This window comes from Lepisosteus oculatus, chromosome 3 (genome assembly GCF_040954835.1).
Source record: "Lepisosteus oculatus isolate fLepOcu1 chromosome 3, fLepOcu1.hap2, whole genome shotgun sequence".
NCBI lineage: Eukaryota > Metazoa > Chordata > Actinopteri > Semionotiformes > Lepisosteidae > Lepisosteus > Lepisosteus oculatus.
The window spans coordinates 38,562,848-38,575,646 of NC_090698.1; the positions used below are offsets into that span (position 1 = coordinate 38,562,848).

At 35.6% G+C, this 12,799-nt stretch overlaps 1 protein-coding gene across 4 annotated transcripts in view; it reads left to right on the forward strand.

Moving 5' to 3' along the window:
- arl15a (ADP-ribosylation factor-like 15a) overlaps positions 1–12,799 on the forward strand; it is a 232,326-nt gene that overhangs the window by 204,932 nt on the left and 14,595 nt on the right. Inside the window, exon 5 of one of the 4 annotated variants that reach the window (XM_015365078.2) lies at positions 611–663. The exons of the other annotated variants lie outside the window; for them this stretch is intronic. Within the exon in view, the coding sequence (XP_015220564.1) occupies positions 611–649 (39 nt within the window). The 3' untranslated portion in view covers positions 650–663. The remainder of the gene's footprint in view (positions 1–610; positions 664–12,799) is intronic. 4 annotated transcript variants of the gene reach the window in all.

Here is a 12,799-nt window from a genome sequence, read left to right on the forward strand (position 1 = left end):
AGTTGTAAGTACTCCTTAAATTCTTGATTTGTTAAAATCATAATGATTTATTTTCCTTATTCTAGGCATTAACAGTATGAAAATCTGCACAAATATATGATATTGGATTTCCACAAATATACAAAATATAAGTTTGATTCAGGACACCATTTACGTTTACAGGTATGATACTGTAAAATCAGTTTCAAAGTATAGTCACAAGCAAAAAGACTTGACATCCTTTGGAAAAAGAACTATTCATTTAGTTAAACAGACATATCTGTAGAGTTGCAGACATATGGTACTGCCACCCCCCATCTGAATTAGGTTAATTAATTTGGAATCTTTCATGCTGCCTGCTGCAATCAATCAGTATTAAATTTTGAAAATCAATTACCTTTTGATGACTACACTTTAGGAAACAATATTTAATAAGGTAAATTAATCTACTCTCAATGGGGATGTGAATACTCCACTGCAACTGTGCATTGTTAACTATTCTATAACTTATCACTAGGACATACATACATAAAATGTTTAACAATGAGCTTCCAAGGAGATCTGCAACTGTGTTGAACATCCACCTATTTTACAGTACAAATAATTAACTGATTTTCTTTCTCATTTGTAGGATGATTGTTATGATCTTAAAGGTCCTGATCATACATAAGCCATCATTTGAAGGTTTGTACTCAGCACACACTCATCATGATATCATATGAGCATGTAAATGACCATGTGCATTTAATAAGGATTGTTATGTTCATATACCCATCCCATCTACTCTTTCGTGGAAAGACATCAAAGGGAAAAGACAAGAAAATTCCACGGTAACCCTGGTCACCGGAAAGCCCTTGGTCAATACGTCAACAGCCAATTATCACATTGGGAGACAATGAAACTGTTCAAAGGGGATTCAATTTTTCTCGGGCCGCCTAGTTGTCCATAGAGCAGCGTTGACCTGAATGTGTAACCAAATCATGAAAGAGCCTGAGATAAACCCCCTTTTCTATCTCCCCCAGCAACCTAAGTGCTTAGCACTTGGTCTCACATTCCCACAATCACAGGATATTTCCAGGTAAGCCTGGGCTTTGGCAGCTCTTGCTTCATCTCCATTACATTTTGTATTTCCTTTGTTATTAACCTGACACCAATTACAGATACCGAACTGGATATGTAGTCTGGGTCCCTTCAGGACAAGTGAGTCGAGCGTCACTCAGCTAAATGTGGTTAAAGCTGCAATAAAGATCTTTATTTGTTTAATTTTATTTGTTTACCTACCTCCCGAGCATATTTTGTTCTAAAATCCATGTTAAAACATTATAAATATCGTAAAAATAATGAATAATAGCTTCTCAACCACTCAGTTCTAAAAAACAATGCTCTCCGACTCTCTAACAATAGTCCGTTTACTTGCTAGAACCTGAGGCATTATGTATCATTGTATTTCGAAGCCTTTGTTTATTCCTGGTCCTTTTCCCTCCATTTCTCTGAGACGGTTTTGCTTTGAGAAACAGGCTTGAATGTCTCGGGGAGTGAGACTCTGAGGGTGGGCGACAGTGGGCAGTTTGTGTGGGCATGCTGCCTGGCTTTCCCACACGTCTCTGTCAATGTGCCTGAACCTTGACCTGCATAGACCACCGTCTATCGGGGTGAGAGGGTAATTCAATCTCCATGCCTATTCAGTGCAGGACTCCCTTTGAGGAAGGACCTCCAGTTGTGGTAAATCCTATTCCATTGTTTCTGATCCTTGCAGGGTGAATGGCTGCCTGGCAGAGACTAAGTCGAGACTTCCGAACTCACTTCACATGTGACCTTAACCAAAGTCCAACTCTGATTAATGGTGATCAAACACTGGGATTTTGTTTCCACTTTTATTCTATTTATCTGAGCCTATCGAACTCATGATGTTTTAAAAATCCAAAGAGCACTGTTCCTTTTTGCTTTTAGTTATTATTTAGTGTTATTATTAACATGCTTGTTATTGTTCATGTTTCTGTTGTTATTTCTGTGGTCTTTGATACGTTTTGCCATGCAGCTGATAGGAGCTACAGTTAGGATAATATTGCTTTCTTAACAAAAACACAAATTTATTTGGGTTACTAAAGGGCAGACTTTATCACAAAAATAAAATGTGTTAATTAAGAGTTCTACAATTATTTTAGTCATGTGCGTCAAAATTTAAAAGCGATAACAAATCCAAAGGCTTTAATCATTATTTGATATAAATGTTGAAACCTGTCGATGTAGGGATTTGGGAAGAGTTCTCCTCACAGCATGGCGTTGTAGGATACAGCCTTGGATGCAGCCTTTGTGCCTGTTTCGTTGGTTTCCTGGAAGTGATTAAGTGCAGTCAGAAAAGGTTCTGTACCAAAGGAAATAAATGGCCCATGACAATAAACATGTTTTTAGGTACATAAAGTCTTGCAAATATTGAGCAAAAGCAATATGAGTTGGTTTTGTGTGTGCAAACATAATAATAATCTGATTATGTTTTTGAAAAAAATCTTGCAATTTTTATTTGACTACTCTGTCTATTTCACTAGTCTGATATTTTTGTCTTATATTTTCTATATGAATCGCTCTTAATAAAACCCAGATTAAGAGTGTCCAGAAGAAATTTGTACCTCTGTCATCTAGTTCCCATGGAAAAATAAAATGTTAAAAAGCCATCAAGATTACTAGAGGAAAATACATTATAGGAAACAAGTAGAAAAACATAAGAAACCTTGAATTTCAAACACATGTCCCTTGAGCCTATGCAGAGAGATTGTATATGTTCTAAATCATTTTCAGATGGACACTTTGATTGCAGCAAGTACTGTATCTTCCACTGCCTTTTGCAGTTTGCCAGCGGGTCACCTGTCAGTACTGAGCAGTTGCACCTCACAGCAGGCCTCTCTGTGGGCCCACCAAAAACAGCTCCCTCCAGAGCAAACCAGTCGACCTGGGAAAGGTGAACATAGTCAAGGCCTGATGAAGGGGCATGGCGGCTTGCCAGATGAGTGAGTCCAGATGTTAGCTGTCGGGCAGCTCATGGCCCTTAATAAATTGAGTTACTGTAAATCTGTAATAAGATCAGGCAAACACAATTTTCCCCCCTCGTCACTTTTTGTCCGTGTCTTCGGTTATAATCAGTACAGGCATTATGCCACAATCATTGAACCTGTTGTTATTTTTAAATTTTACAAGAGATCTCATACAAAACATCCTGCATTGGAAACTGTCTCCTGGTTTTATCTCAATACTGCAATATTAGTTTGGGAACATCTGTGCCTGAGCTTTGTGTGAAAAGTAGCTGAAACTTAGTGGCATAAAAAATTCATTGCCAAATTTGGACACAACATCAGTAGGGTAACTAAAGATCAGTGTTTTGCACAAATGCATCATTTTGACAAAACAGTCAATGGGCCAGTGTTGTTGTTCTTAGCCATCTACTGTACTTCATGAGGTATCATACTGTACTGTATGTGGTTCTTACTCCTTTTCCTTTTCTCAAATTGTGAACTCTTGTTCCATGCACATTGTACAGTCCTGCAACTCTTGAAAGCCTTTAATGTTTTAGAGTACAGCTAATATTCTGAATGAGTTTTTAATGATGTACAATTGTAACATCCCATGATTTATACTCTTCACATTTAACTATTCTAACCTGTGAAACTTTCCTAACCTTTTTATAAATAGATGCTACGTGAGCAATTTGTCAGTCATTAAATATTACTCCTGACTTGAACAACTTTTGGAAGAGTTTTGTTAATGGCCTATAAATAGCATCTCTTATTACCTTAAGTACAATTGGTAAAAGATGGTCTCATCATGAGAGATTCATTTATCTTAAGTGCTTCTATACCTAAAGAAATTTCTTTTTGAACTTTTGAATACTTCTGAACACTGGATGCATTCCACATTTTAGGTTTAATCATTGTATGAAGTGCATTATTTCTATGTTGATTTCTGATTTGGAACTTTTGTCTTGCAAAATTGCTTTTACATTGCTTTTACATTTCATGCTAGATTTTACCTTCGGGAAGATTCTGTTCTTGTGCTTCATGCAGAGTATGTTTAAAATGCTGCCATCAATTCTCTACTGTATTTCCATATTTATCTTAAAATCTTTTAGTCTTTTATAGTCTGGTGTCTTGACACTGTCAACCGTCACTCTGTAAACAACCCCAATTAACTCAATAAGCATGTACACAAGCTACAACTGTGTTTTTGAATGATATTGTCTTAAAATATTAGCTATGTTTTATGTATAGATTATTTTACTGGGGAGCATATATCTGGAGAGTATATCAAACCATATTATGTCCAGTAAGTGTCAAATCAGTCTGTGTAAAGTTTAGTTCAATAACTGTTTTGCTTTAAATTAGTGCATTTGCTTTAGTTATATGTTTTTGTTATTTGATAAACTGCTAATTTTCTTATATTAATCTCAGTTCCGTAATGCATCTTATTTTCTTTTGATTGGATTTTGCCATAAAAAACTAAAATGACCAGTTGTTCCTATGGACAGGGATTGACTTGTGATTGTAATGGGAATGTCACTGGATATCTTTTATTTGCACAAAAGACCTGGACTATGTGGAACATTAAAATAACCTGGCCTTAACTAAAGTATTAGTATGTTACACTGTCTTATAGCATGTCTCTTAAACCTTCCTTGTACCTTTTTTGTTCAGTGGATTTATGAAGTCCTTGAGAATTACTAGAATCTGGCATCAGTCCGCTGTCTTTGAGAAGAAACAGTCTGAATTACTTGTGAATTTTACATTAGAGAAGTGATTTTAAATGTTGAAGTAGAGACCAGTAAATCTAAAGCCAGTGTAGTCTTGGTTTAAGACTAAATTTGGTGGTTAGCCAGAGTCTGGCTGGGTGCCAGCCTTTGGTGTATTGTTCTTGGCTGGATTGTTTGGTTTCCTAGCAGCACTGTAGTTAGCCCTCAGGAACCTTTTAGATACATTCTTTCTTTGCTTCATGCCACCTGCTTTGGCAGCTCAGTATTCAAGTGAAACTCCGGTGCTCTGCTGTTCTTTCTGTATGTGTATATTATAATCTTTATTGTAAGATTTCACAGGCTGCTTAAGCATACAATAGACAGGTGTGTGAACCCTAGTAAATGACATTCTGTGCCACACTGAGAATATACTTGGAGATTGTCTCATGGAATCGGAATGCTACCTGTTTATCACAGTGGTGTAACCTCAAACACAGCAAAGTCAAAACACACTAAAAACGCAGTATGTAATGACAAGGCTTAACATTCTAAATATCCCTTTTTGGTTAACACAGTTTAAGAAAATGATGACATCTGAAATAATAGATTTGGGTATTGTTTTTTTTTATTCAGTTAACATTTTAACAATAATACACTGGAGGTCCGGAACGTGTTATTAAAATGGTGTTTTTTGCCCTTACAAATTCTTATGTCTACAAAATTGGTTCTTTCAGAAGTTGCCTGTTCAAGGGTTATTGTTGCTACAAAATCTTAAAAGAGACAGATGAGATGTGTTTTTTGCACAGTGTATGCATATGAGGATAACTTGAGGAGGTTTAGAATTAACAAATGAAACAGGATCAATTTCATGGTAAATGCATTTCAGGTTATTTAAACAATATCTTTCGGGTGTGTAGCAGACCATTTTACAAGTGACCGATAGCTTTACAAGCCAGCGTTTCAGACAGAGTAATTGGTTGTCTCTGATATTTGAGCGAGGTAATTTCACTCATTAACTGCTCCCAGTGCTGCTCACATGCCAGGATATCTTCACTGTAAGCACCATGAAGGGACCACATCACAGCTTTTAAGACTTAACTAGGACATTGTCCTATTGACTTCGCCCAATCTTACTCGGTGATCATAAACAATGTGAGAAACGAAGAAGAAAATTAAGATCAGAGCAAGTTTTTAGGTCAAGAAAGGGGGAAGACTTATTCTATGAATAGTTACAAATCAATATTCATTGTCTTTGGTAAACTGCTGAGCCTTTTCAGCATTTTTGGTACATATACAGTACTGTATATGCTGTCTATGTACAGTACAGTCACCAGTCATAAGTAGAAAATAAAGTGTGAAAGCAGAATGCTCTGTGGAAGCATTTTTTTAAAATGTAATCTATTGTCCCAAAGCTGCTTATCCCTGCAAAGAGTCGTGGTGAAAGCAATATTTTAAGAAAAACTTTCATATTTTAAGATCACTGGAGCATTCAGTGATTTATTTAGCTTTTTTTTGTTTGTTTTTTTAGTGAACTAACCATTAATACCTTTTACAAGATTAACTGCTATCAAAACAGTCTTTTTGTAATAGGATGTTGTGCGAACTATCAGTGTGTTGTTTTGTGCATGCTGTACATATGCTACTCTCCAGATTTAACAATACCACTAAAGAACTAGGTACAAAAACTTAATGTAGCAGAAAGATAGAAAGGTGTACAGATTATTTAATGTGTCTTGTAAACAAAAATCTAAAAATGCTATTGTTTAATCACAGATGAAAGGCATATTTGTCATAAATACTTCAGAGAAATCACAAGGGTAACCCCTGAAGACAGAATTTTGTGACTCCTGTGGTATGAGGTTCAACCACTTCTGACGGGCGATTTTTGAGTATTCCTTCCATCAGAATAATTCCAGGTCCATCAGATCCTTTAGTTTCCACTTGTGAGCTGCCTTCTTGTATTTAGGCCACACATGTTCAATTGGATAGATGTCTGGTTGAGATGGCCAAGAACATTTATTTTGTGTGCAGTGTATCATGATGCTGAAATGTCAATTTTCAGTTATTCTTGAGCTTCATGGCTGAGGGAACCAAGTCTCTGGCCAAAATGTGCTTTTACAGTATGTGCTGGAGTTCATGATTCTCCTATCTTTAACAACTGTGAAACAACCATGAAACTTAATAAACTTCCCACCTTATTTTATTGTGAAGATGAGTGATATTCAACATGAACTTCACCTTTACATCAAACCTAATGTTTTGATCTAATGAGATTTAATTTGGCACATTCATGCAAGAGACTCAAAATGGTTGTTTTCAAAGCTTTGTATTCTTAATGTGCCAGATTTTAATGGTGATTTCCAGCTGTTGCCTTTGAAATGACAATTTACAGTTGCTTCCTAAATCACTTGTCTCTTTGTCCAAGGTAGCAAGATTCACTTGTGATATTTTCATGGCAGAATTGCCAATATACCTATATACTAGCCTTACAAAATCTTAATTACAAAACAGTGGGAAGTGGTAAATTAATCTTTTTGTGGATTCATTTATAACCATCCCCTAACTTGTGATGATCAGTGACATTTTACCGCTGCTCTATGCTATGCTATCATTGTAATAGTTTTCAGCAAGACACATTTTGCAATCTGTAACTTTGCTGCTAAAAGCCCTTTTTGTTCCTTTTTCATCAGTGTTATGAATAAATCAGGAGGTCACTTTAAGTAGTGTATGGGAAATAAAGAATTCATTCTGTATCCCAAGTTACATAAAACTAAAAAATAAATAAAATGTAATGTATGCCATGGTCTTGCTTCCTTTCCTTGAATTATTTCTTAATTCATGTATTTTCATGAGTATTCATAGTATTTATATACAGTATATGGATCTATGTGTGTCTGTGAACAATAACAGTATGGCTCAGTATCTTTTGTTTGTTCTCTTATTTTTTATGCCTAGAAGAGACAAAAATAGTTCAAATACATCAGTCCATTTTTTCTTATCTTTACCCTTCAAATTAAGCAATGCTTAAAAAGCAGACAGGTCAGCTATAGCAAAACTAAGACCAAATAAGAGTGGACTGGGCTGAAACTTACTAACTTTTGCAGATATTGTGATCTGACAAAAAATATTATCATATCTTTAATGGGTTTAGTGAATAAAACCCACACCCTGGCAGCTAGTTTAATATTTGTCTTCCAGCATTGATTCTTTTGGTTTAATATGTATTGTACAACTATAATGTATGTTTGCAACACATTCCTATCTTCAGATTTAACATTTAGATTTGTCTTTACTTTTTGTACTCTCCAGTAAAGAATAGCAAACTCATAATTATAGATTGAATGCATAATGGCAAAGGTGTATACAGTATGTACACCTCATTCAATATATTTTCCCCTAATCTTAATGTCCTTAGTTTGGTGACAGGTTCTTATTCTGCCTTCTGTGTTCATCACATGCTCTATGCTTAAAATAATTATTTTTGGATCTACTTACACACCTCAAGTAGATTAAATATATATTTAAGTACGGCAGCATGAGGCTATTGCAGTGTGTTGTTTGCTAGAATGAGTTTCTCTGCAAACTGTGTTAGTTTGTCGAGCAACACAAGGCCAAGATCATTGGAATTGAGCCACATCTTTCTTTTTGAGCCACAAACAAGGAAGGTTTCATTTCATGGTGCATGTTGGAACAAATTCCATAGGAAAGTATTGCTTTACATTGCTGGGGTGGCATACAACTGGCTAAGCAGTACTGACTGTACTGTAGATTTAGATTAGTCAGCCTAGGCACTCTGCTTTCAGCAGGTTGTGGCTTGAGGCGCTAACAATTGGTAATGTGCCTCTCCTTGCTAAACATCCTCTGCAGGGATGTGTAACCTGTGACATGTTTAAAGATGACAGGTCAGAGGAATCAGCCCACACTTCCTCATTCTCCCCCATGTGCAGTTGCAGGTTCATAGCCATGAAATCATAGGTGAAGAGTTTGGCATTTACTAACTGGTTGGGTGTATACCCAAAAAACACTGGCGATTGTGTGAAGGGGGGAATCTTACAAGCTAAAAACCATAAGCATAAGTGTAAAAACTTTATAATACAGTATATATGGGTTAAACTGGAATATTATATTACTAAGGCTAAACAACAGGTGTATGCTATAGATTAATTAATTCAGACACAATCTCAAACAGCTTCAGGACAATCAGGGAAATATGTAAAAAAGTTTACATGTATTTGACATATATTAATATCCCTCAATATCCATCCATTTTCTAACCGCTTTATCCAATTTAAGGTTGTGGGACAGCTGGAACCTACAGTATTACTGCAAACAACATCATGGCAGGGTACACCCTGGACTGTGTTTCAGTCCTTTGCAGGACACACACAGACACTCTCACACCAGGGCCATATCATGAGTGAGATATCATGTGGAATACAGAAGCTGAAATGCATATGGCTGAAACAGTTAATGATTGATGCATCCCAGTTTGTAAAGGCACTTACTTGGGGAGATGCTCTTTTTGACTAGTCTTTTTAAATTGAATGAATTACATAAATTGAATGAATTAGATGTGACAGATCCACTAGGGAATTATGACCATAATATGGTACCCTCTGATGTACTGTATACTTCTACATTCTTATATTAGGGTTTACAATTTCAAACAAGTATACTGTGAACAAAAGGATACAGATTTAATAGAAGAAAGATGTTATATATTAAAAACATATTGGCTTCTTAAAGGTTCAAGTAAATTCGCCCCTAAAATTAAAATCCAAGCCTAAACAGAGTCAATGGAAAACTTAATTAAAAATGAAGAAATTCAGTGAAGAGAACAGGTAGGTAGGATTTTTAAGAATCAAATTCAAAATTAGAGATTACACTAAGCTACATATGCAACATAAAAGATGAGGATCCTAAAGAGTGAGATGCAAATGAATACTGAAGCAGAGGCTTAAAATATAAATTTTATCCAGTACTTAACAAAGCAGTGAATGAACTGTAAAAGTAGAAGTAATCTGTTTGTAGGACAATATGGGATTAATACTGGGAGATAAAATGATACAGTGGTAAATTAATATTTGACACAGGTTTTTTTCCAAAAGAAAATATTGATTGTAAGGCCCAGGTTAAAGAACGAGCTCCATCTTATTGAGTGAATTTAGAATTACTAATTTTAAAGTGAGGTATTGCAATGACTACAATAGCTTAAAAATAATAAATCACTATGTATATTTCCTATTGTTCTTAAGGAAAAGGTTTTTATTAATCATTTAATTATGACATTTAACTAGCATGGTTCAGCTGTGGTTAAAGAAGGGAGTTGTACCTGCAGATTGAAGAATAGCAAATGTAATTCATTTAAAGGGGGACAAAATAAAGCCAGGAAACCACAGACAACTCAGTCTTATTTCTATTATTGTTAGAATTATGGAAACAATATTTAAATTAAACTAGAAAAATATTTGCAAAACAATGGCTTTAAAACCTAATTAATATAGTAAAGGAAACTCAAAATGCACGTTTTGTATGTCTAAAGAATATAACATTAGATTTCAGATTAGTGTTTTTGTTACTATTATTCATCATGTTTTGACTTAATTGTTTTTTGTATATTTTGAATATGTCCTTTATAATTTTATGGAATCACCATGCACTGACTTTCCTTCACTGATCAGTACATCTGCTGAAACATCAAAACATACTGTTTCAGAATAATATTGTTAAGTTGGCAGCGAATTTCCATAAAGCCACAGAGCAGATATATTCATCTGAGGAAAGAAACGATTCTCACTGGTCTACCATTCAGGCCAGTAGACCTACCATTCAGACCAGTAGGCCAGTAGATTGCAAAGTAGCAATCACTAAACTCACTCTCTTCCACATGATGTTGGTCTGTCCACTCATCTTGGCATCCCTTGGGAACCGTTTGTTCTGTCGGGTGGCATAGCCTGGGCTTAAACCTGCAATCTCTAAATCCTCTACTGAGGCCCTGAGACCTTTAATTGATGAACCACTAAAAGGCTGTCATATTTATTTTTATTTTTTGCAGTGTATTTCCATATTTTACAGTTTATTGGTTGATTGTATTATTGTTTCTCAGGTTTAAAAACAAATGCATTGTATCAATGGAGTGTGAAACACTAATTCCTAATGACCTAATGGTCCTAATGACCTTGCCTGACTCAGACAGGAGTAATAGTAATCTTGCAAACCAAAGAGCAGATGGACATACTCCAAACGCTCTCCTCCTACCACTGAAAGTAGGATGTCTGTAGATTAGTGACGGCCACAGACAGACAACAAAAGAAGCACTTCTCAGCACCTGCTGTTGATATCCCAGCATACAGCCTATGACAGCCTATGACTTTGAAATTACAGAACCAAGTTTTAAATTGCCATTTCTAAAGCACCATATTTTCATAATTAATATCTGGGTGGCTTTTAATCAAGAGTGATCTTTGAACTAATTAATATTTTGTGATATACAGAGAAACTTATAAACAGCTTGACTTTAAAAATAAAGTAGATCAGTGCCACTTGGAAGTGAAGTAGTATAATTGAGTTGTACTCCCAGACAGGAAAGTCTGAATCAGCATTTTCTGGCATCTTCTAGATGTTTGTCTGAAGGAGTGTTTTGTTTTGTTTTTCTTTTTTGGAAGTGGGAGGACCATCTCTCTCCTGGGCTGCTGTCGATACAACAACCAGATCCACACACTTTTTTTCTTAATTTGGCTCAAATAACATTTTTTTTTAAGCTAGAGCCCAGATCAGGATATAACATAGATGGTTTTACTGCACACCAAGGCCAGCATGCACTAAGTAAATATTGAGGGACAGAGATATGGTTCCAGTAAAAAGTGGAAGGTTCAGATGTATTTGGGTAAAAAGTATTTTCCATTTTTGTTTTCCTGTGGTGTTTTTATCCTGTCAGTGTTTAGCAGTTCAGGTACTACATATACCGAAAAACAACACATTATTATTCGTTAGTTTGGTGCAATAACAATATTTCATAAATATGCTTATTATTCTTTGTAAAACAATATGCGGTACCTCAGTATACCTCAGTGGATCTTTAAATAATGGTCAGTGTTTGAAAACACATGAAAGCAGACTGCAAAGCACACTATAATTGGCCACTTCATGCCTAGACACATGGCATTACTGTCCACAACCAAACAGAAGACTATTTTCCCATAGAATTATGTGTCACAGTGTATATAACAGTCCATCATGGCCGTTACATCATTAGATGTAACTTATTTTCTAAATTTCATAGTTTTGGAGTTTCTTAATGGTTTGTCCCTTCATCTAAGAATAACACAAGGTAGGTCCTAGGATCTTTTACTGATTCCTTAAAACCTAACACCTAAAGTATTTAAGGTGTAGACTGACAAAGTATACCAACTATTCAGAAAAACTCACTTGTGTCTAAGCAAAGACACTATAACTTTTACCTGTATATCTTTTTCACACAGAAGTTAAGTAGAATGGTTTAGCAGACAGATGCCAGTAGGTTGAGGGTCACCACATGATGAGTTATAGAGTGACTTTTTGAAATGCACCTTTCACAGACATAATCAGCTTTCTCAGCTAAACAAGTCTACATGTTGGCTCCCAATGACCTGGAAAAGGCTAGACTGGATGACCCAGTGGTCACTTGAAAAGCCATCTGGCTGCTTCCTGAGGGGACTTACCACTGTCACACAAGGCTCTTAAATAAATGTAATTGTGCTTAAGAGGATATCCCAGAGAAACTAGTTGGGTACCTGGAGGGAATTGCTGTTTTGTCATTTTATATGAGAAAAAAAGAGGTTACCACCTGGTGCTTGAGAGCATAAGAGGAGTTTTCTTTTTAAATTATTTTAAATAATTCATTCTAATCACTTCAGTTTAGAACATGATATGATTGAGTGTATGATTGTTTATATAAAACAGAGCCTAGACCACACCATATAAATTAATAAATCTAGTGGTTTTATCAAGGTAGTCACTGACCATATGTACATCTTCACAACTTACTGATAGGATAAAAAGATCAGACACGGTGATGTAATGAGAATGGAAGATCAGTAGAAATGATTAAGTGGCAATAATTTA